This window comes from Pollicipes pollicipes, unplaced genomic scaffold, assembly GCF_011947565.3.
Source record: "Pollicipes pollicipes isolate AB1234 unplaced genomic scaffold, Ppol_2.1 Scaffold_6464;HRSCAF=7665_pilon_pilon_pilon, whole genome shotgun sequence".
NCBI lineage: Eukaryota > Metazoa > Arthropoda > Thecostraca > Pollicipedomorpha > Pollicipedidae > Pollicipes > Pollicipes pollicipes.
This window is the reverse complement of record NW_023596879.1, coordinates 189,022-214,164: the sequence shown is the minus strand read 5'-3', so window position 1 is coordinate 214,164 and position 25,143 is coordinate 189,022. Positions and strand designations below refer to the sequence as shown.

The following is a 25,143-nucleotide window of genomic DNA, read 5'->3' as shown; positions in this document are numbered from 1 at the left end:
AGGTCCGGACACCTCCGCGGGGACGTTACGATGAGCCGAGCGAAGACAGCGTCGGCTTCGAAGCCTACCAGGTCAGTGATGGTGGAGCGGCATAGAAGGGTATAGGAACGAGGGAGAGGAATGGAGAGGAGGGGACGGAGAAGTATAGGGAGAGTGAGAGGGGAGAGGAGGAGAACAGAGGAGAGGATGAGAGAGAGAAAGGGGAGAGGCACGGGAAGGAGAGAGAGAGAGAGAGAGAGAGAGGGGGGGGGGACAAGGAGAGAGGTGCGTAAAATATGCAAGCAGAGGAAGAGAACGGGAAGGCAAACGGAACGAACTGATGGCATTTTCTGGTATGGTAGACAAATCTTCTGTCTTAAACCACGCCGCAGTTCTTACCAGGCCACACAGTCTTCGTGTACCAATACATTGATTGGTATTCCATAAGCTTTGATGGCATGCTTCATTGCGCTATCATGCCTTAATTGGTGCCCAAGATGGCAGGATGGGCTGTTACAGAAGCTAACTTCACCTAACTCAGCGCTGACGGATGGCGCATGGCCGGACTTCTCAGCAGTCTCGCCACTGGCTTTTCACACAGTCTTGTGATTTGCGTTGCGAGGATATGACGGCCGTTTTTGCATGAAAAGTACGACGCCCCCCCCCCTCCCCCCCACTGGCAGGCATCAACAACGTGACGTGCGAGCTGCAACAACTTTTTAAGTTTGATGATTCCACTTGAGCTTCTGAGAAAATCACCCATTATCGGTGTTATTTCTATAAACCTATGGTGAAGCACATTAAGGCAGATGTCGAATAAATTAGCATATATGTGTTATTGATGTTGTGTACTGATTTACATTGCACAATTATCCAGCCCTTGGCTGGCACCCGAGGCCTCTATTAAACCGTCGGGATTCCCTACTCAGTCGACGAGCTTGACATCGCAGAGGCTCGCTGGCTCATGGAATAGCTAATCGTGCCCCGTTCGTGCTCGAGAGACAGCTGCATGGGCCGCGTGCCCGGCATGCACTGGCGTCGCGGCGGCGGCCTTTGCGGCTGCCGGCAGTGTGGCCCCGCCAGCGGCGGCGGTCCGGCCGAGGCCCATCCATCACTGCCGTACCGGCTCGTCCGCCGCGCCGGTCAGGGGGCGCCAGACGCGCGGGGGGCCGCCGCCGTCAGACTCCCCAGCGCGCACACCGCCGCTGTCACGAGCTGGGCTCGCCGACTTCAGCTCCTGCAGCCGCTGCTGACTGCCGTCATCACCGCGGGGTGGGACGGAATGACCCGCCTTCAGCTTCAAGCCCAGGGGTATATATATATATTATATATATAATATATATATATAATATATATATATATAATATATATATATATTGCATACCCGCCAATCGCACACCGGCTTGTTTTAACGTGCGCGCTTCGCTCGCTCGTGGTGGCTCCGAAGTGGCGTGACCCACCCGTCCGATTTTCCCGCATACCGGCTGACAAGCACCGTCTAATGGCTGCCTTGTCGGGCACGATCTTTGGCGACTTTGCCATCGGCATGCTGAAATGCGACGACTGAGGCAGAGCGTGCGACACCTTTTCCTGGACTTGAAGAAGGCATCCGGGGACCATGAGGAACATCAAGCTGCTCTGTGTTAAGGCAAAACGACTACTTTTGCGCTCTCAACCATAAATCTGTGGTACTGCTTAACCATGCACTTTTAGGGACAGGTGCCAAGCAGCTATATAGAGGGGTAGCTCATAGCTCCACTGACGAATCACCATGGGATCACCTGTGAGATAGCCAACTTATGGGAGACGGTGCATGTGTTTGTTCCAGGTGCTGTCCTGCACCTAGCTGGCTTTGGCTCTGGCTTGGCTTGGCTTTGGCTTTAGCTGCATATGGAACCAACTCACGTGCATCCCCGTGAGCACATGTTTCGAGATAAAAGTGTTCATAAATGCATGCCTGGCATATATACCTATCAATTGACTGACTTTCCGATTACTAATCAATTACGTTGCTACTGATGCCTACATTATCTGACCGTGATGCATGATGGTCTTTCGTGAGGGTTTAGGGTGTCAGCAGGCATCGCGGCGTCTTTCTGCAACAAATCTGCATATTGTCTTGCAGGCTAGCCAATTATTATGTATGCAAACACCCAGCGGAAATACATTGCATAAAACAATATATTCCGCTCGTCGCCTGCACCTGGTCGCAGATTTTACCACAAATGGAAAGTCCATTGCAGGAAAGTGCCTGATAAAGCCATGGGGTTCCGTTGCCTTTTCAACTAGCGACGGCCACCCGTATTATCTGAGAGCCTGTCATATATTAATGAAACAGCTCTCATAACAAGATTCAAATGGCGAGCTATGTTTTAACCCAGGTAAATAGTATGGTAGATTAGCCATACTTGTTGCCCTTCATCCACAGCAGAAAGCTTTGTATAAATAGCGTAATATATCTCTTATAACTGTGTGGCCACACAAGAAAGCATGCAACAGCAAATAGCACGTAACCTTGTTGCGTGCATCGGGATCTGACGTAAATAATATGATTCAAACTTACATGATATATAGCTGCAGCGAAGCATGCAGACGTACTATGACGGCATGTGTTATTTGTCGTGTTATCGTATGCAGCACATATTGTAGGATGACTCACGGGGACAGAAGTGATGGTCGACACATTCCCAGCTCCGCGGGAAGTAAATGAACTCCTATGCAGAAACCGGCCCTGACTATTTGGCTATAGCGCTTGGCCGTTGACACCACCCCGGCGTTGGACCGTACAACGGTTGGGAACGCCACCTGCTACGCCTGGCCGTCCTGACTGTTCCGTCAACAGGGGTAGACCACCACGTTAGGCCCAGCCAGCCTCTCTAAGCCGTCTGCCTTCCCTTCTGACAGCCCTGCCGGTCCCCCAGCCCTCCGCACCACTCACCTTTCCACCACCCGCAGGGAATAAACGAGCGCGAGATGAACAGCCTACACAAGCGCATCCCTGGGCTGCGGCGGCACGACCCCAAGACGTCGACCATCCGGCAACACTACTACCCGGAGGGTGGCTGGGGCTGGGTGGTGTGCGGCTGCGCCTTCCTCGTCCACCTGGTGATCGCTGGCTTCCAGCTCAGCTACGGCGTCCTGCTGCTGCACGTGCTGGCCGCCTGGGGCCGCGAAAGCTACATGAAGGCCGGTGAGTGACGCCGCTTGGTTCTCTGATCGGTGCCGGTCGGGGCGTGGACGTGAGCGGGTCGTTGTGCCGCTCCGGCGTGACCTCTGACCCCGCCCCGTCCCTGTATGTCCGAGTCGTCCTGTTACATTTTGTCCCTTGGCGCTGTCTCGTTGCGTGGTGTTCTGTGGCTCCCAGTTCGCTCCTGGTGCTCTGTTCTGTGGCTATTACTCCGTTCCTGGTGCTCTGTTCTGTGGCTTCTGCTCCGCTCCTGGTGCTCTGTTCTGTGGCTCCCACTCCGCTCCTGGTGCTTTATTCTGCGGCTCCTGCTCCGCTCCTGGTGCTCTGTTCTGTGACTTCTGCTCCGCTCCTGGTGCTCTGTTCCGTGGCTCCTGCTCCGCTCCTGGTGCTCTGTTTTGTGGCTCCTGCTCCGCTCATGGTGTTCTGTTGTGTTGCTCCTGCTCCGCCCCTGTAGTGTCAGGGTATGACCGCTCTTGTGTGCTGCTGGTCATGCCTCATTCCTACAGTTCCGCGTCACGTCCGGTTCCCGCGTGTGTTCCTCTGATGCCCGTTTTCGCTTGACCCCGGCCGCGCTCCGTTTCTTTGTGCACACGCCTGGTCACGGTCCGTTCCGCGTGTCGCTGCTCGTGCCCGCTCCCCGTGGCTCGGGCGGCGGCGTGGGACGTGCTTGAGGAGCCGGGTCGGTGAGTCAGCTCTGCGGGGCGGGGCCGCGGCCCACCACGCATCAGGGGCGCCGGCTATCGTCGATTCCCATCTGCGGCTCGGTCTGTCGTCACGAACCCGTCATTGGTCACTGACGCCGGGCCGGGCGGGAAGTGGCGCACGCTGCAGCCGGGGCGTACACCGGCGTGAGGCTCGGCGCTGAGAGCAGCAGGAAAAAGCAGGCTACCTCCTGCTGCTGATGTTGGCTCTGCGGGCTGCAAAGTGGATGTTGCACTCATACGAAATCGGGTACTTTTCTCTCATTCATAGTAATTGCTTGGCTTGCTATACGTTGCACTTAAGTCACGGGCAGAGATAAGTGAGTTTCCGTCGTCTCCTATTCATGTGAGAACTTCGCTGCGGTTCAGTCTTCTATCCCAGACCGCAGCACACGTGTCTGTTATCAGCGTCAGCATGTCGTCAACAACGCGCCAGTTAAACTCCGTCCCCGATTTTAATGAGCCCAGCAATGGTATCGAGATCAGTCGGCTGCTCCAAAGTCCCGACGCGCTGCTTGTTAACGAGGCCCAGCACAATCATGACTCGGTGAACCGTGTGAGAGGCTGGATCTGATGGCCAGCTATCCGGGCCCTCCGGCGAGCCGGTGCCAACCAATCACAGCCGCCGGGGAGCGCGCCAGCCCCTGCATCGAGCGCCGGCTCGTGGCGGGCTTTACCGGACGGGCGTGCCGGTCGCCGCTTTAGATAGACGCGTCCAGCTGGTGCGTCAATACATCTGGCAATGACAAATGAATAGGTCCGCCTCGTCAGGTGTGGACAGCTGCTGACCGGAGCGCCAGCTGCTGACCGGAGCGACAGCTGCTGACCGGAGCGCCGGCCCGGTCCTTGAGAGATGCCCGGGCTGGGAGCTGACGGGGTACCCGGTCCGGCGGCGACCGACCCTGCTGAGGCGTCTCCGGCTGGCCAGCCGGCCACCACCGATCAGGAGAGCCCGCCCGCTGGTCAGCCGGCCACTCCTGATCAGGATAGCTCGCGGCTGGCCAGCCAGCCACCACTGATCAGGATAGCTCGCGGCTGGCCAGCCGGCCACCACTGATTATTATAGCTCGCGGCTGGCCAGCCGGCCACCCCTGGTCGGATAATTATTTGTCGTCCCGGGTAAAGACGAGAACGTGCTCCAAACGTTCATGCCGCACACATAGATGTCGGCTCACTGTTCAAGCGGGTAATGTGCAACTCTGAGAATGAAGCTGGATGTGGAAATGCTGATAGCGTCGATAAACTTTGCAACTATTTTTGTATCCAGTAGAATCGTCGTCACTGACCACTGATCCTAGATGCATCCTGTTAGAACACTCTTGAGATACGTGGACCAAACAACATTTCTATTAAGGTCAGATGCTTAAGCAGGGTATTTAGTTGGCGTCTAGTTATGCACAGGTCATACCTGATCGTATCCCAACATCTTTATCTAGCAGCTGATTGCATATATCGTCAAAGAAATACTTCTTGAAACGTAATGGACAGTTTCCCTACTCTCTGACTTGGGCGACATTCGGATAGCGTGATCGCATACATGGCAACAGCAACTAGAAGCCCTTGGAGATCCCCCCATTAAGCAACCCATAAATAATGTGTTCTATGATTAATCCTTCAGCAGTACTGAGCCTGCGTGATGAATCGACGGCAGCTGGGACTCTGTGTGATGACGCACCTGGCGTCGCCGCACTTCTGCTGAGCGCGACCGCTCTTCGCCACCCTCTCTCGTCATTTTTTGTCAGTAGGGCTCCGCCTAATGCCAACACGATTACCGCGCTAATTGGACTGCGGCGAGCCGCCAACCAAGCGGCAAAAACCAGGTGTCGCCACCGGAGCGGGCCGCACGTGCACCGCCGGCTCTCCTGGTCCGCCGGCAAAAACGGCTCCGATGCCGGCCCGCGTCAGGCAGCTGACTGAGTCCGGCAAACTGACTTCAAGTCTGGGCCGAAACCAGTAACCTGACTACGAGTCTGGGCTGGGTCCAAGGACCTGGCTACGAGCCTCGGGCCGGGCTCGAGAGCCTAGTTCGTATCTGTCACATTTTTTTGAATCTATGGGCGAGTTCAATCATTTTCAGAGCTCATGCGTCCCGCGTCCGAGTGTGAGTCGTACGATGTTCAGTCCGAGTCCGTGTCTGAGTTTAAAACGTAAGAGTCAAAGTGCAATAGCTTGTCACGGGATCGCTCAAGATAACGGTAGCTTCATGTCAAGCTGTCAGATTCTGAAATCTCATCGGTTTGTAATTGCAATAAGGTAAACGAATCTCGACCCTTCTGATCATACCTTGACTGGACCGTCACCTCACGTGCCGCCGCGCCGGGTCACCACTGGAATGCGTATCGAAGTTGAGGGGTATATTAATACCATGAAAAGAAGGCTCACGCCACGTTCACAGCGTATAAAAATATAAGTTGCCTAGAAAACTGGAATCTTGCGTACCTTAGCCAAACCTAATTGTCCTATCCAACCTTGTTTATTTTCTTTACCGTTACCCAAGAACAGGTAACTACGAGTGCCCCTCCCGCCATTCCAGCGACGCAATGAACCGTACATTAACAACAGAAAACAGAAAATTAAGTCGCGGACTGAGCTGCATCCAACCGAAAGCAAACCGAGATAAACCTGACGCGCCCAAGCCAGCACGACTCAAAAGGTGCCGTAATGAAAACTCCTGCCCTTCTGCTGTGGGTCTGACCCATGTCTGTTAAAGACCGTCGCCGTCCTGACACGTGGTCTCCTTCTCTCTCCCGGCGCTCTTTCTTATTCACACCACGACGCCGCTGGGCGGCGCCACCGGCTGGTCGCGGCCCGCCGGCTCTGACGGCGCCGGCCGCAGGCACGCCGAGTTCTGTCGTGTGCGCCCATATGCCGAATTTGATCATCGTTTTCACAACATTGATCTGTTTTGTCGCATGTGATGCTGGGTAGTAGGTGTACGTGTGACTACCAGTGGGGACGCTTTTTGCTTGATTTGCTTACTTTTGATCCCGGTGTTTGCGTTAAGTTTTAGTCCCACAAGCTTTTTAATATTTCACATTGGTGATGCTTCTATGAATTTTCAGCTGTGTAAACATGATATTACCCAATTTTTCCTCAACCTATGTCTGGAAATTGAATTCAAATAGAAGATTCGACCAGAGACCAAGGCTTCTGGAACCAAGTAGCCCATGTTATTGTCCGAGTCCTGATGTCTTGAGACTTAATGTGAATCCGAGTCCACGATTTGTTGTTGCTGAACCCGATTCCGAGTCTGATTAGATCATAAACTGAATCCACTCGCTCGAGTCCACATCCCAGAATGCCACAAATCCGCTCTCGGTTACAGCACGCCGGCCCGGGACGGGCTCGTGAGGCCGGTGAGCGGCGCCGGACAGACCGGTCTCGGCGGGCCGTGTCACTCCTGTTCCAGGGCCTTGGGTCCGCCCGGCGCCCGCGCCTCTGCAGCGCCCGCTCGTTGTCACCGGCCGACGCGTGATGGGAACAGCGGGTGTCGGGGACTTCCGCGCCAGGCCGCCCATGGGTCCCCGGTGGAGCTTATGAGCGCCGAGTTATTGCCAGTGGGTTTTTGTTGGGCTGGGCGCGCCTTGATTAATCTGTCACCATTACCCGCGAGATTAATGAAGGACGTGCGTAAAAAAACCCGCGCACGCCTGCCGATGGTGCGAGCCCAAGAGAAAGGATGGTGCGGGTGCGCCGTGCCGATGCCAAGCGACCGTTGCAATAGGCTTGCTCTCTCAGCCCTGATGAAGAAACTGTTCACGTGCAGATGGTGGAGTATCGGCCTGACTCAAAACTGCTGCCAATACCCGGATGTGTGTGTGGTCCCACAAGCTATCTCACGGGCTAACAGTGAGCAGACACCGCGATGCACTCATGGAGCGTTTACGCCACGTCTTTGAAGACTTCTTTTATCTCCTTGAAGCTTGCTGCAGGTTTGCTGGACTCATCCGATCAGAGGCGGTAGGCCGTTGGTTTACGTGACGGAGCTGAGGCCGTTGGTTTACGTGACGGAGCTGAGGCCGTTGGTTTACGTGACGGAGCTGAGGCCGTTGCGAGCATCCCGTGGCTCCAGCGTGGGACGACCAGCGGCACCCTGGGTGTGTCTGGACAGTACATAGGCGCCGACACCGTGTCGGCCGCCGCGGCGTCACGCCCAGTAACGGCAGCCAGCTCTCTGTTAAGCGCCGGGCGGTAACTCACCAGCGCCCACGGCTCCAAAGGACGCTGATAGATGTCACTTTGTTTCCACTTCCCTGCGCCACATCGATCTTCCAAACTCATGCAGTCTTGAAAGAGTCGCGACAGGGTGTGCAGATTTTCTGAGGTTCCGGCAGTTCCACTCGATTTAGACGTTCGGAAGTGCGCGCCGTTCAAAATCCCGTTTGACCACCGCTCATTTACGGTCAGCGCAGTTGTGTTGTTTTAAATGACAACCACCACTTAACAGAGGCATGTCGAAGGGATGTCTTGGGATGCGCTAAGATATTTGTCCGAATTCCTTCAGTTACATGATTTTAGCGGAGTCATTTTGGTCTTGATCGTCCGTCATTCTGCTGATGGGATGTGGGTTTGGATGTTGTCCCCGCACGTCGGTGCGAACCGCCGTCATGCATCACTCACCGGGCGGTGGTCCGTCACATGGATCAGTCGGTCCGTGGGAGCGTGCCGTCCAGTGAGGGCCCGTCCGCCGGTCGAGGTCCTCAGGGCCCAGCGGCCGGGTCAGTCCGGGCCGGGTTCGACGGACCACACTCGCACGCGGACCCGACCGGTTCCGTAACACCCGCCACGTCACGCTACGCTCGGCGGACGGCTGGAGGGTGGCGCCAGGCCGGGAGCCTGATCCCGAGCCCGGCGTGGAGCTCGGCGCTGTTACCGTCAGCAGCGTCGGCGCCGAGCTGCCGTCGCCCAACACTGCCCGCATCTCTGTCAACCGCCAGTCAGCACTGCCTACTGTTCTTCTCCGTCCCGTCCGTCGAAAGGAAGTCCGCTTCGCCGGAGTTTCGGGCGTTGTAGAGCTATCGATGGACCAGTCTATTCAATTGGCCAGGAAGCGTCAAGTGCGGTAGTAATCCGCAAAGCAGAAGAATGTAGCTGGTACTCGGACTTCATTTAGGGAATTCTCTCTTTGGTAGGTGCGTGGGAAGCACTGGTATAGGCTGATGGAATTTGATCGCTATGCACACGACGGCATTCGTCTGGGCAGGGGTGTAGTTTCTTTTTCAGTTGGGGGAGTTTCATTCCCCCCCCCCCCCCAACACTTGGGAAACAATAAGCACAGTCCGGAATAAACCCGTTTTTGGGATGTTTTGGGGAAGGCTGGGTCATTTTCACTGCTGGCCACCTAACTCATGTGGCGAAACTACGCCCCCGTGTGTGGGCGCGCGCGCCGTGTGAGCGTGTGCGCCGAGCTCAGGGAATCGCAAGGCGCAGTAAAAGCACCACCCGGAGTCCTTATGCGCAAGTGACGAGACCGAATCGGCGACCGAAGCGTTTTTGAATGTTAAATCAGGGGCCCAATCGGGAGACGAATCAGGAGTTCAATCAGGACACGCTTGCCGCCGCACATCTTGATATGCAGAGCGCCGCCAATGCAGCATGGGCCCCTCTTGCCGCACGGTGCAGATCTGACCTCCTTTCTTTTTATGGTATTTCGGCAGGGCTTATAGCGTGCGGGTGGTTCGGTTGAAAGCGATTGAAGTGATCGCGTGAAATATTGCAGCATTACAGTTGGACACCATTGTCGGTCGGCGCCACTTTATTTTTGCAAAAATGTTCTCGTTTCTGAATCGTCTGCATTTTATATCCTCAGTATATCACCAACATCAACGGACGAGGACTCGGATACACTGTGACCGCATAATTTTGCAATTACGAGACATCCGTCAAGCTGTATGGGCCATTCCAAAGGCACGCCCACAGCCTGGACTCGTTTTGGAAACGTCTAACGCGGGCTATTCGGGGACCAGGCATATATTTGACTCCGCTTTGTTCAACCCCCATTTCTTCGACCTCAATGCCGTATTCAGAACGCCAATAACAGTGCCTATGTTCCTGGGGGCCTGCGAACATCAAAAACTTGACAGCTTTCAACCGCACAGTGTGTCGAGATCGACTCCCACGTGAGCAGCATTTTTCGACACCTGTATTGTTGAACATCTACTGTCGACACCCTCGTTGTTGATGTCCCACATTTTGAACACGTTCAGTTATCCAGAAACTACACCGCTCTATGATTGCTCTGAGAGTATGGTATGATTCAGTTGTTTAGTGGCATTGCTAGGATTGAGAAGCAAGTTTGTGACCTTCGCCAACTGCGTGACCTTTCTTGCCGACCGCGAGCCCGCTGCAGTGCCGGCCCTACGGCTCTGTATTGCCGCCTGTCTCTGGGCAGGCCTCTCCGTGCATATGGGCGATTTCATGACGCTTCTCACGATCCTGTAAGTCCGCATTAACAATGCGATGCGTCATTACGGTGTTTCGAGCTATTTTGGTCCCTTAGGATAACACAAGTTAATGCCGATCGATAGGTCGCATCAGCTTCCTGCATGTTATCACTGAAATCTAAGTGGCAATAGTCCAGCTCGGAGGAAACATGCCTCCCCTCCCCATCCGCAGCCGCCGTCCAACAGCGATGGCGGCCTGGCATTACAGCCAACGCCATATCCCGCCGTTTAACATGTGCGACTAAGACAAAGCGTTCCCGACTAGCTGAAAACCCGCTCCTTCAAAACTCTGTGGTTTGTAACACCAAGTCACTCTGTGTGATCCTGCTCCCCGTCTCACATGACAGCGTGGTCTGACACTATGATGCGTTGGACGTACCCTGAGACACTTTATCCCTGTTAGTGCAATGTGCGTGAATGTTTGATGCCCTGTTACACACCTGTTACACGGTGTCGTCATGCTAAGCTGTATGCGCGTCTTGTTCCAGTCTGGCGGGGCGGTCTGACTTCGCACCCTTTGTGTTGCATCCTGGTGGGGTAGTCTAACTCTGCACGTCCGTGTGCTGCAGTCTGGCCCGTCACGATGATCTTGAACGCCCATGTGCCGCAGTCTGTCTGGCCGGTCCGACCCCGTCTCCGATGCACTGCAATTTGGCTGGGCAGTCTGTCTCTGTGTCCCCCGCGCCGCAGTCCGGCCAGTCCGGCCCCGTCTCCCGTGCGCCGCAGTCTGACCAGTCAGTCCGACCCCGTACAGTGGTCTGGGTTGCTAGTCGGTCCGACCCCCGTGTCCCCGTTGTCTGACTCCACCTCCCCTGCCCCGCAGTCTGGCTGGGCAGTCTGAACCTGAGCGTCAGCCTGCTGGTGACGCCGGCCGTGGTCGGCTTGTGCCGCCGCAAGTCTACCCGCCTGACAGCCGTGCTGGGCGGGCTGGTGGCCGCCCTCGCTTGTCTCTTCACCTCGTTCGCGCAGCAGCTGCATCAAGTCTTCCTCAGGTCAGCCGGTGGCTGAGGCTGCCAGTGGTCGGGTCTTCCTCAGGTCAGCCGGTGGCCGAGACAGCCAGCGGTCATGGCTGCCAGCGGTCATGGCTGCCGGCGGTCGTGGCTGCCAGCGGTCATGGCTGCCAGCGATCATGGCTGCCAGCGATCATGGCTGCCAGCGGTCATGACTGCCGGCGGTCATGGCTGCCAGCGTTCATGACTGCCGGCGGTCATGGCTGCCGGCGACGGACACAGACAGACGCGACGAAAAAAACCGCGGTTGCGCTTGGTTAGTCGCTGTGATCAGTTTGAAAAGTAGATCAGGCGGCTCTAAACCGGCTGGGCAGGATAGGGCTGCGGTTAGGCTCGACGGCGCGATGGTGTCTAAGCATGGTCCGGCCCCGTTCAACCGGTGACCGTAGTAACACGCGGTGATTCGCGGTGAGGGGCCCTGGCCGTGGTGGGTGACGCTGTGCCGGCAGTGGGTGATACTGTACCGCCGGTCAGTGATGCTGAGCCCGCGGCGCTGTGTTCCAGTTACGGCGTCGTGATGGGCATCGGCGTGGGTCTGACGCGGGAGACGTCTGACCTGATGACCGGCCAGTACTTCAAACGGCGCCGCGAGTTTGTGGAGATCATCGTCCAGTCTGGCGCCGGCATCGGGCTCACGCTGGTCTCCACCATCCTCCGGTACAGCTTGGGGTACGTGGACCTGGCTGCTACATCAGCATTGGGTGCTGACGCAGTGGGCGGGTACGCTGGACCTTAACGTCTGATGCTGGCACTCAGTTCCTCGTCCTCCTTTTAGGCTGTATTTGTCCTCAGTGATGTACATCACAGAATGGTTGGCGTCCCAGCTCAAGTTCCCAGCGGTTCACTGTTTTTTGGCTCAGTAATCTGCATAATATTTCAATCATTAGCTAGTAGCATGCATGCATGTATGCAACGCGATATTAACAGTCGGTGAGTGCTGTTTCAGTGATTTTCACTAACGCCTCGAAGTTTCAAAATATGATCTCGTCTTATACCTTCCGTCTTTGTTCGAGCAAGGTATGCTTTAATTACGTGCTCAATTTTAGAGCGTGTTCATTTTCGTGCTTTTGATTTCATGTACGTCATTACGAAGATGTGCTTTGCTGCCTGTTGTACTGGACGATCTGCCTTCGGTCAGACAACTGCAACAATTATTTAGCCGACGGAGCACGACTCGATGCACGTTGTGAGATATGTGAGATAAGTTTCATTTTGAAATTTTACTTGTAAGGGTAGCATTTGTTTTATACTGTCAATGGCCGAAGAAACGTTATAATATGTCAGGGTAACTTACGATTTTTAGCTGTCATCGGCACTTCGGAATCAATAAAACTTGGATTTCTGAAAATGCCACAAAGTTCAGTCATCGGCGTACCCAAAGGCAAGCAATTGGCACTGACAGTCTTGGCACAATTGGAGAAAGTGTTCATGACCTGAGATATCAACAATTTTGGAGGTTATGATTTACGTTTTGTTATTTACGAATGTGGCGCACGTTCTGTGAACAATTTTGGTTATGAGTGTTCCGCCCAGCTCTCGCACCCATTCGCACAGACTTCACAAACTCACCCCAGCCGTGAAATAACAAATACTTGCATAACGCCTTGGCTCTTATAAATAACACACATTTTAGCGCCAGGAAATATTGTCACACATTTACAAACTCTCCAACGTGAGCACAACGCTGAAGGCAAACGATGGAGACGCCGTGGTTCGGGCAGTTGACCCCAATCCACCGACCCACTCATACCCGACCAAATCCCTCCTGAGGCAGCCTTCGGATCAGGCGGGCCTAACACACATCATATATACCCGGGGAGCCGTCCCTCATCACAATTCATTACTTTTTGCGCCCATCCCAAACCATCGAGCAAATACACATATTGTTTGGAGCTGCAATTGCTTGAAATGATGTTGCACGAACTCCTTGGAAGATCCCATTTTAATAGGTCAATTATAAAACCACAACAAATTGCCCTTTCTTGACTGTAGCCTGACCCGGGAACAAGTTTTTTGCCGAGATGTCTGCCAGGTCGCTTCGTCTTTATAAGATGCTTATTATCCTCAGGCAATCCTATGTCTTTAGACGCATCGGCAGTGATCTAAAGCCATTTCAAGGCGGGACATTGTACGCTGCAGAAGTAATCGTCCATGGAATACAGCAAGCCATGGGTCTTACGATCAATGTGTGTTTTGTTACGCCCTGACACTGGCGATGCGCACCTTCATACTAGGATGAATTCCACCCGTATACTAACCAGACAACATGGCAGCAATGCCCATGAATATTACGATTCGTGGCATATGTGGAACCAAGTACTTCACAATCTACAGGGAGTCGAATTGGGGATATTTTGGAAGGGGAGCTTTCGATCGGGAACGAACTTAAAGTGAACGAGATAAGCACGGACTGTTTCGCAGCGACTCGGGCATTTCACACGCGAAAAAAATGGCTTACGTGGCTTTGCCCTGCGCTGTAGTACCTGCCCGTCTCGTGTGCTTTCACCTCGCTGGAAGCCGATGGTCTCGCTCCACGAATGAATGCAACTCGGCCCCCTGTCAAGAGCCGAGTAGCTGGTCCCACACGAATGACTCCAGGTTAACACAAGCATGCCTGGTGGTTATGGTAAGGCCGCGCATCCCCAGGTCAGAGCGTCAGAAACGGTGGTGATGGTAAGGCCGCGCATGCCCAGGTCAGAGCGTCAGAAACGGTGGTGATGGTAAGGCCGCGCATGCCCAGGTCAGAGCGTCAGAAACGGTGGTTATGGTAAGGCCGCGCATGCCCCAGGTCAGAGCGTCAGAAACGGTGGTGATGGTAAGGCCGCGCATGCCCCAGGTCAGAGCGTCAGAACCGGTGGTGATGGTAAGGCCGCGCATGCCCAGGTCAGAGCGTCAGAAACGGTGGTTATGGTAAGGCCGCGCATGCCCAGGTCAGAGGTCAGAAACGAGGCTCGTGATCTGAACGGCGTTTTTAATTGTGATTTAACATCGCATGACGTGACCATTCATGTCTGTGGTGTCCAATGCGCCCCTTTCAAATGACTAGAAATCACGCCCGAGGTCATGCAAAGTCAAAAGGTCATTTTTCTGGCACGGTACGAAGTGCAGTCACTAAAACGCAACAATTTGTGAAATTTTAACTGAACTGTGTGCAACGCACAAGTACATATGTCCGGTAGCTCCGACTTCGGTCCAGCCATGGCCAGGAACGCAGCTGAGCTGCGTACTGGGGTGTGATTGGACGCTGTGTCACGGCAGGTGGCTGGGCTGGCGGCTGGGCCTGCAGGTCATCACCGGCATCGTCTTCAGCACGTTCATCATCGGCATCTTCTATCGGTCCGCGTCGCTCTATCATCCGCAGAGGAGAGCGATACTTCATCTAAAAAACCAGAAACGAAAAGTCAAGGAGAAAAAGGAGTTTAAGGTGTGCGAGCCGCCCTTGCCTCGACATCAATCATCTGGGCTGGGGATACAGCTAATGAGAAGACGTTTTTGTGCGGTTGATTCATAGGACGGCCGTTACTTGTGGACATTTTTACGACTGTCTCCTTCCCGTTATGCAGGTTCTACCTCACGTTAACGATTTCAGCGTGTGTGTAAGCGTGCTTTTTACAACTTTAAGAGGCACTCTCAGCGTATGCCCGCTTGTCTATCGAGCAGTGTCAGAGCGTAGTCATCCAGACGCCCACTTGAGGTTTGCCGGATGTTAGAAATTGGACTCGACTGTGATTTTGCTTGCTGGAGCGGATGCGGGTGTCTGGTTCTTTTTGCACTGACAAATCTGTTTCATGCTCACGCTTGTGAGACTGAAATCAATGTGCCGGCATAGCGTGCGTTTAGAGCCGGCTGACTTGGTTTCAGATGAAGAACCCGAAGCCGGAGGAGAAGCCCCCGTACCTGGACTGGAGTGTGCTGCGAGCGCGAACCGTGCAGGTGCTGGTGATGTCAGCCGCTCTCGGCGGCCTCGGCATCTACACTCCCGTCATACTGCTGGTGAGACGGCGCCACTCGTGCTGCCGCTCGTGTGCACCGGGGGTCGCCGACCCGCGACGGCACGCTTGGGTCGGGTGGGCGGTGACGTCACACAGGCGGTCACGTGACTGCACGGGTTACTGTGCGACGCCTGGCTTGTGAAGTCATACATAGGCCATGTTTTGGCAGTGTTACGCTTCGCCACATTACTGGTTAGGCTGGCGTGTATTTGTGAATTCAGGGCGCGTCAATTATATTGGTTATTTGCCCGAACTGGTTAAGTTTGGTCAGGCTGCATATCGTGTCATGCTCATTGTCATGCCATGTCATGTCATGTCATGTGACTTGGTGGCCTACAGATGGTAGGGTTTATCAAAAGTCGCATTGGTTGGTAAAGTCGCGCAGGAGTCGCATCGCTGACGATGTCACACAGAATGCGTGACTAGCGAAACTGCACAGAAATCACAGATGTCATGTTGCCGGTGAGGTCACACAGAATGGTCGCTTTGTATGGCCGCTCGGAAGCCGCATCGGTGGAGGTAAAAGAGGCCTTTCTGCTGACAACTTAGCGCCATGCGTAGAAATGTCGGCAATCGTGTCATGGTTCGTATCTGTGAAACGGCACGCTGCCGCGCTGCCATGCCCCATCCAAATGCAGACGGCTTTATCATGTAACCGTAAATAATGACATGCAGGGCAGCTTCGAGACGAAGCGCGCATCTATAACACTCGTATTATACTACCAAAACTGTGCAGAGTTTGGAGATAGTATTCAGCTGGGCCCACGGCGGTCCAGCCCAGCACCGCCGTGCCGTGCACCTGCGATGATCGTACTACCAAGCCGGGCTCGTACGCAGCGCGCTGACAGTGGATCTGAGCACGAGATGCGCCGTTTGGAGCAAGAGACTGCGAGCTCGTGGCTGGGACCAATCCTCGACTTTTATCTCGATCCTCGGCTTTTATGAGCCGAGACGGATGCCCAAGTCATGAGCCCAATGGCGTCCCGAGAAAAGAACATTGCAATCGGCCCTAATCGAACCCGCTTGTGCTGTCCCCCAAACCTAGGGTGCCTGCCAATCTCTGCGTGTCGAAGCCTGCGTCCCATCCACTCCATTGCTGAGGCTGTGCTGTACCAACGGGGCGATAAGCTGTGGCATAACTCATGAACGGCTCCGTGCCGCCCGTTACTGATTTCCGTCGAACATGTTGTCACCAGCTGGGACAGCTGCTCCGGTTTAAGGGCATCAATGATTTTACGGCATTTTTGTTGCCTCTGCCGTTGTTTTTCCCGACCTCGCATATTTCAGAATTAATCTATTAGCGAGGGATGGTGGCATAATTATGTTCGCAAATCTCGAAGGCGACCAGCCTGACGCAACGCGTGGCCTTTTAATAATTCCCTAGCTCAGCGACAGATGGGAAATGACCCGGAAACGAGACTTTATTGCGGCACGGCTATATTTGTTGCCAGTGACAGGCCAGCTTTGCAGGATTAACGGCGCCAGCTCGACGAGAGTGACCCGGATATACGATTTACTGCACCGACAGCTTGAACCCATACAGCTTAACCAACGATTTTCTCTCCTAGCCCCTAGTCAGGCCGAAGTGAAATTTTCCGACGCGGCATCAGCCTGATACTCGCGCTTTAAATTGGGCTCGGCCCAGCTTTCGTGTCGTGCAGTAGTATCTGTTGATGTTACGAGCTTTGGTGCCGCCCGGTATTGAACTCAAAGTCGCGCCGGCAGCACCTCATTATCGCCGACCGGAGCGCCGCCGGCGTCGTCCCAGAGGCGTGTGGCACTGGGCCGGACGGCGCGCAGGAATGCCGCCGCATAACTCGGGCCTGCGCTGATTTAGTTGCGGCGCTGTCACCACGCGCCGGGCCGCCGAGCCAGCGGCGGCGCCGCGCCGTGTCACCGCTGCCAGGGTCGCGGCGTTGTCCGGCCGCGTGGGTCTCGCCACGCGTGTGCGTCAGCCGGGCGGGAGGAGAGCACGGCGCCACGGCAGCCTCCCGGTTCGGCGCGCGTCACCTGGCGGCGACCGCACAGCGGCGCGCGGCGGCCGGTGCCGCGACGCGACCCCGGCCGCGTGCGCTTGCACCGGCGCACCGGGCGGCCCCGACTGGGCAGGAGCCCGGCTGGAGCGGGGCCCGGACGCTGCCAGAGCGGCCCAACGTCGGCCTCGTGCGGGAGCCGGCCTGCCCGAGCGTCGCGCTGCATTGAGAGCCGGCGTCTCTCGGGGGCTTCGCGGAGGCGTGTGACGGACTGTGCGCCTCTCAGCGCTCGGTCCGAGGATCGCGTGATCGAGGTGTCGGCTCTCGTCTACACGATCCGAGGAGCTCCCGGGCACCTTTCATCTTCTATTTGGGCCGCCGTCGCCTCAACCCTGACGAGTTAATCTGCCGATCTGGCGCCAGCAGCGCCCTGAGAAGGTGCTATTCCCGTCCAGAGGCGGGTATCACGCCGGGCACGTCCGGAGAACCGCAATGAACGACACCGGGGCACCGTGGACTTAGATCGGCGCTGAGACCTCACACCAATCGTGCGGAACGGCAAGAGGTGCCCCCGCAAGCAGCCCTCACAGAGGCTCTCTTCAGTCTGGGCGGCGTCCCGACAGCCCGACCGGAGTGCTGTGATTTCCGTTTTCTCGGCCGGGGCGGGCGCCGGGCGGCACGTGCAGGTCGCGGGCGGGATGTCACCTCGAGCACGGCGACCCACCGACGCCGTTCGGTCATTAAACTCGCCGGCTGCCGGCGTCTCCGGCCGATGAATAATTGCCGTTCCGCTGAAGTGACCCGTCTTGAGCAGGCCAGAGAGGGCTGCGCCACGGCACTGCCAGGCGGGGTGGCACAGGAGGGGCGGCCACCGGGGCAGCCTTGCCTCGGGGGCAGCCACGCCGGACGCACCGCTGCTTGGTGTAGCTAGGCAGTGGTAGTTACAAGTGCGGGGTTTTTGGCAGTCTCCTGAGCTACGATGGCATTCAGCGAAGCTACAGAGTTTGACCATTGATGGATAGGTATGATGCCCGTCATGTTTGACATCACATGTAGCAACGTATTTACTGAACCCAATAATAAACTTTACGCAATGGAATCGACGTATTTTCCGTTGGTGGAAGTGTTATGGACAATGGATATTTAGCAATTCATAGGCCTCATTAAATACCTTGTGCTGTTTAATTCATGTTTGGATTTAAGGATACGTCGATGACAGTGTTTTTTCTGTGCCATTAAATACCCCGCATTTTAAAGAATTACAAATCAGGCATATATAGATGTGATTAGATGATGATATGACACAACAATATATCTGGTCTATCTTCAGGCAATGAGGCCAAAGAGAAAGGTGGCGAAGCAGGGAGGAGCAGAAGGGGGCAAGACTATGTTTTTCCGCTTTTAAATTCTGAGAGGCCTGCCTTTCCCAAAACCAGGGAGTTTGTTGCTTCTTATAAATTACCAAAATTCATATCAAGGACGCCCCCATAACGGAGCTAGGAGGTGCTGACTCGGACCCGGAAGGCCCTTCCCTGGGTCATAAGATGCCTCTATGAAATTGACAGGTGGTGTTTGGTACAGACCCCTTTTCTGGAGACGGAGGCGCACTTATGCACAACATGGCCCTAGTTCCGGGTCAGTGTGGCCTGCTTTGGGGCAATGGCGCCCTGTGCGGGATCTGGAGGTCCGCTTTGTGACTTGTAATGATCTTGTTCTGGATTGGCAGGCATTGGAAGGATTGGTATTGACGTATGCATCAACATGATAAAGGGCCACGCGAACCCCCTCCCCGTCCCCTAGAGTATGACACTTCCCAGGGGAGGAATATTCTGAAAAGAGGCCCCGTTTTGTCCAGGAGGCCCCCTGGAAATACCCCTCCCCCCCGCTCTCAACTCGAAAACCGCGGTCCCGTCATTGATGTGCAGAGCAGGGTCAGGGAGAGCAAATAATCACTTTGAATGGTGCAGGAAGGAAGGACTGGACGTCGTCTGACCGTCTCATCAGATAGTGCAGTGTAAAGAGGAGGGACTGGGTGTCGTCTGACGGTGCCTGTCTCCTCAGATGGAGCAGTGTAAAGAGGATGTGGAGACTGTCTGACGGTTCCCGTCTCCTCAAATGGAGCAGTGTTAAGAGGAGGGACGGGACGCCGCATGACGGTTCCTGTCTCCTCAGATGGAGCAGTGTTAAGAGGAGGGACTGGACGCCGTCTGACAGTTCCCGTCTCTTCAGATGGAGCAGTGTTAAGAGGAGGGACGGGACGCCGTCTGACGGTTCCCGTCTCCTCAGATGGAGCAGTGTTAAGAGGGGGGACGGGACGCCGTCTGACGCTTCCCGTCTCCTCAGATGGTGTATTGTAAGAAGGAGGACCTGGACACCGCCTGGGGGCGCCTGTCTCTTCAGATGGTGCAGTGTGAGGAGGAGAGACTGGACACCATCTGACGCTGCCCGCCTCCTCAGATGGTGCAGTGTGAAGAGGAGGGACTGGACGCCGGCTCTCTCGGCCTCCTGCAGACTTTCCTGGGGCTGGCACTGGCCCTGGGCTGCCTGGGCTGCGGCGTCGTTGTGGTCCGGCCGTCAACCCAGTGCTGGATCTCACGACAGTACCTCTGCCAAGCCACCCTTCTCGGCATCAGTAAGTGACTCTACTCCAGGGGACCGCCATGAGACCCGCGCGGTCCCGAGCCCCACGACAGCACCTCTGTCGGGCCACCTTTTTCGCCACAGGTAGACGACGCCCGCAGTATTCCCGACATGCATGCATTGCAGGCAATGAACCTTGCATGACGAGCTGACTGGCATGCGGCCCTGTGCAGCATCTCGCTACATGGCCGTTCGTGTGTTCATGACGGTTAGCTGGCATCCTCACACGGTGTGGTTTCGTCTACGCCCGCCTGCTCCATGTTTTTCGCAGGCGAACTGTCGATACCGTTGCAGATGCATTAAAGCGGTACTTGTCCGGGTTGCATAATGCAGTGAGTCTATGGCATGTGTAGCTGCATGTGGTTGATGGCGCTGAGGCATCCATAATTTGCATCGTGCATGTAAACCGGCTGTTTGCATGCAAATAATTCCAGTAACATACTGAATGACTTCCCTTGAGCGAACTATGGAGTAGCTTTCTGAGCTGTTTGCCGTTCCGGGTCGGGCATTGGCGTGTTTTGTGTTAACGATGAACGACTAAACCATTCTCTGAATGATTGGTATCAGACTGGAAAAGTGCCGTCCTGTTTTTGGTGTCCCAGTATCTTGAGCGCAACGTTCCCGTTCATCACGTACACGCCCTAGGAACCCGCCCCCGGTCGCGGCTGTTTGTATTATCAGATCGGAGGAAAGCCGGGACATGCGGTGTTGGAGGTACTCAACGCCCGTTTCATAAATCCGTCGTAATTGGCTGCGTGACTGATGGGCCCATCATCCGTCATGAGCTCGGCGGTCGCGGGAAATCCGACACTTACGCAGACGCGGGGCTGGGTGAGGGGGAGGGAAGGGGACGCCGCGTCGGGCTGGCCGCCGAGCCGAGCCGAGCTGCGCTGGGACGGGCCGGGATTCGCACCACCACATCGCAGTCACAGTGAGCCGAGCCGCGGAGCGTCACAGCTTCGTGACGAGTCTCCGTCACATCCAGCAGCTGACGTCTCGTATCTGACGCAGCACAAGTGCCCTGGCTTGATGACTTACCCCATGCTGAGGCCCGAAGCGGGACCGCAAACCCGAACGACGCCAGAGTCCGCCCTATGTTGTCGTCCGGTCTTTGTCTTCTTTGTCGAGAGGATCATTTCTCTTGCGGGGCAGCGTTCCAACGCTGTGCCTTTGTTTCCCTCAAGGGTCATTTTTTGCTTCCCTGTTTTGTCTGAGTTCTTTCACCCGCACATTTGTCAGTAATCAAGGCTTAATGACTGAGTTCGTCGGAGGCTGGCGCACTGTTTGTAAACTGTGCTGCCATCAGGTCCGCTTTTTCCTCTACCTGCCCCCTCCCGTGCGTCTCTCGTTGAAGGCAACAGATTTTCTCCCAAAATTAGTAAATAAAATAGAGGGTGACCACGGTTTGTTTTTGTTTGTTCATCAGTACAGCACATGAATTCAAGATATTGTCTAATCCCAGCGTAGGATCTGGGGCGAGCGCTTTACAATTATTTCGCTGGTCGCCAACACTTCATGTGATGTCGATCGACCGGCTTGTCTGATTTTTGCGGATTCATTTGGATTACAACTTCATGAACCTGAATCATTACAAGCTCCGAGCCCTCTCTCCCTTGCACCTACTGCTTGATGAAGCTTGACCACCTCCCCCTCCCCGCCGTTCCGCAGGCATCAGCCTGCTCGCCCTGGCTGTGATCGAAGGCTATCACGGCTACGTGCTCTTCACCTGGCTGTACGGTGTCCTGCTGGGCGGCTACCGGTACGCCATCAAGGTGTACACGTTCGAGCGCGTGCGAGCGCGCAACTTCAGCCGCGCCTGGGCGCTGGTGCAGGCGGCTGCCTCCCTCAGCTGCCTGGTGGCGGCGCCCATCACCGGTGAGACCCGAGCGAGGCCGTCCAGTCGGCGCCTCTGCGCCACATGCTCAATCGATGCCAACACCAGTGACGTCACCGCCCGATAAGCTGTTGAGCGCTATTCATTCTGCATGCGATTGGTTGGGATTTATTTTAAGGCCATTTGAGTCCTTTATTCCGCTTTATTTGAGGCCGTTCCGCCCGTAAGTGCTCGACGCCGGGCAGCGGAGCAATGGGCCGTGTGATCCCCTCGCGGGCGAGCCTCAGCTCCAGCTTATAGACGACAGTGGAGTAGTTTTGAACTATTTACGACTATCTCAGGACTGAATAGAGCTGGATGCATGAAACACTGCTAGATAGATGTGGGCCTCTGTGACCTTTCCAAGGCTGCGTGCTCATCGGTTTCCGTTCTGAAATTAGGATACCGCTTGCCAATGACCCGGTGGCCATGTCCCGCTAAAAACTAAACAAAGCCGACCGAAAGGTCGAGCTTGGCTTTCGACACATGATTATATCCATATCACTTGCAAATCAAACGAAAGGCCTACGTCTGCAAAAGCTAACAACAGGACAGAATGGTGCCACACTTGATTGCACCGCGCACTAATGTCAGACCCGGCCAATGACCTGACGTAATTTGGGCATACATACTTCAGAGTACACTAGAAATTTATATCCGTCAAGTAGTGAAATACCTGCGGGACTACCCCAAATACGCGCTGCAGCTTTGGAAATGGTACACGGGTGTCACATGGCAGACGGCACGGTGTACGGGCACAGGTGGACCTTTCCTTGTACCCGGCTGTCAGTCCTGCTGCTGTCGTTGGTAGTTTAATGCTCACGAGCAGCAGCGATGCCCAAACCAGCTACGGGGTCAGCACAGTCTGGCTATATGTCCGGATCACTCTTGTCTCTGAACGTCGGCGCTTTAAGACCACGCCGCTGCCCGCTTCAGGCTACATCAACCGTCGGAGCCCGAAGGCCGGCTACTACTTTTCGAGTGTGATGGTCCTGCTCAGCGCGTGCGTCTTCTTCATGATGAACTTGTACCGCAACAAGCTGAAGAAGATGGACACGTCGCTGTCGTACACGACCGTCGACAGTCAGCTGTCGTCGGGTCACGACGCGTGCCAGCTGTCGGTGGAGCATGACAGCGCACACAAGGTGTGCACCTGCGCCTTCCCGCCGGAGGAGGGCAGCGCCCACTCGTCGGGAGCCTTCGGCCGGGCGCCGCCACTGCAGCGCGTCGGCAAGTCAATCTCGTTCGCCAACTCGGTGGACGTGCTAGACGACGGGGCGCTGCTGGAGCGCGTGCCAGACGGACTGACGTGTATCTCGGAGGAGGGCCTGCTGGACCAGCTGGACAACTACAGCTACTACTTCCCCGGCGACTGCATCACCAGCTGCGATAAGGTGGAGAACTTCCTGCTGCACACGGAGCGCTCGCTGGGCCGGCCGGGCGAGTCGGTGTTCCTGGCGCGGCCGTTGCAGCTGTCCGGCGCGGTCAGCGTTAGTGAGCCGGAGTTCCTCGGCAGACTGGGCGCCGTGCGGCTGGAGGAGGAGGCCCGCCGCCCGCCGCCGCCGCCGCCGCCGCCTCCACCGCCGCCGCCGCCGCTCGGCCCCAGGGGCTCAATACTGCGCAACGGCGCGCAGTGGCGGCCGCAGAACGAGATGAGTGTGATCGACGAGATGACCACGTCGGTGTGATGACTGCGGCGCACGTCCGGCCAGCTGACGGCCGTGCGTCACAGGTCACCTGACCACGCGCTCCCGCTGAGGTAGTGCTGTTACGTGTGGGATGACGTGAGAGGGAATTGTTTTAGGTCGGTGCTAAAAGTTGGATATATTGTGACGCTGAAGAGAGAAGTGTCCCCAGTCAATTTGGACGTGGGTTGCCACTCACTCGCACTCAAGTTAAGTCCGGTGCAAGTTGTGCGTATTCAATGCTTCTGTGACGAATTATCAAATGAGAATGGCGTGTTGTTGCTTCTACAGGTCTCACGCGGTGGCTCGCTCATCAAAGGCCAGACCTTTGAGTCATGTAGCCAAATGCCTCACGAGCACGGTTAACTGACATGGTGGTCTCGTTCCAAATGTTCTGTCCTTTTGTGTGGTTACAGGACCCGTTACGACGTGCATCCGTTTTGAAATGGCCGGGCTGCTCTTGGCGTCTGTGGTTCGGTGGTTGTGTTCACTGGACCATACTCAGAGGTAGATGTTGGCATCGGTTGTGGTGATTTTTCTACGTCCTTGTCACATTTATCAATGTGACGGCGTGTATCGCGTCCTCTCCTGTTATCATCATTCATCCATTGGACTGCAAGTGTCCTTTTTTAGTGACCTTGCTGGCACCCGAGTCGGCCTTGCCGTGAATGTAAGGTCACAGAGTGGTGCCAGGTCGCGGAGTAGTGCCAGGTCATTGAGTGGCGCCAGGCCGCGAAGTGGTGCAAAGTCACGGAGTGGTTCCGGGTCATGGAGTGCTGCCAGGTGCCAGAAGTGTTGCCAGGTCACGGAGTGTTGCCAGGTCACGGAGTGCTGCCAGGTCCCGAGGTGGTGTCAGGTCACGGAATGGTGCCAGGTCACGGAGTAATGCCAGGTCATGGAGTGGTGCCAGACCGCGAAATGGCGCCAGGTTACGGAGTGGTACCGGATCATGGAGTGCTGCCAGGTGCCAGAGGTGTTGCCAGGTCACGGAGTGCTGCCAGGTCACGGAGGGGTGCCAGGTCACGGAGTGGTAGCGGGTCACGGAGTGCCGCCAGGAGTGTTGCCAGGTCACGGAGTGGTGCCAGGTCACGGAGTGGTACCGGGTCATGGAGTGATACCAGGCGGTGTCTGTGACGGTGACGCTGGCTCTGTTTCTCACTGGTGGAGTGTACCGGGGACGTCTAGTCAGTCAGTATTAGCGACCACACGGCGTCGTGTCCAGCGCGTGTGAGAAGTAGCTAGTCAGGTTTCCCTGCTCTTCCCATTGTGCCAAGTATGGCTGCGTTACTGTTACTGAGCGCTTAGGTCATGTTCGTGATGCTCTTCGAATCTATACACAATCATGGGTGTTATATGATCTGTCATTCGTGTCTGTTGTAGAATAAAGTGTCACTGTGTCCTGTCATTGACGGCGTTTGCTGCGCGGGTTTAAGTTCAGTTCTCAAGTTCGTTCACTCGTCCTCATTCACATTCGCGGGCTTGCATATTGTTCGTAGAAGTGCGTACGCAAAGTTGCTTCATGTTTGTTGGTTGTAAACCATTTATATCTGTTTCTTTACGTCAGGCCGGCGTCATTACACTAGCCAGCCATTTTCAATCTTTTGGTTATATTTATCTTTGTTAATACAGCACGTATTTATATTATAAGAAACTTGCGATG

At 55.4% G+C, this 25,143-nt stretch overlaps 1 protein-coding gene across 1 annotated transcript; it reads left to right on the top strand.

The window, feature by feature from the left end:
* On the top strand, positions 1-23,685 carry LOC119106918 (monocarboxylate transporter 2; the record flags this gene model as incomplete). The annotated part of the gene is given in 9 exon segments (XM_037230270.1): positions 1-71; positions 2,935-3,169; positions 11,134-11,302; positions 11,825-11,989; positions 14,579-14,744; positions 15,182-15,313; positions 19,743-19,917; positions 21,594-21,800; positions 22,735-23,685. Coding segments are annotated over 8 exon segments (1,983 nt in total). The 3' UTR covers positions 23,487-23,685.
* Between the last annotated feature and the right edge of the window lie 1,458 nt (positions 23,686-25,143).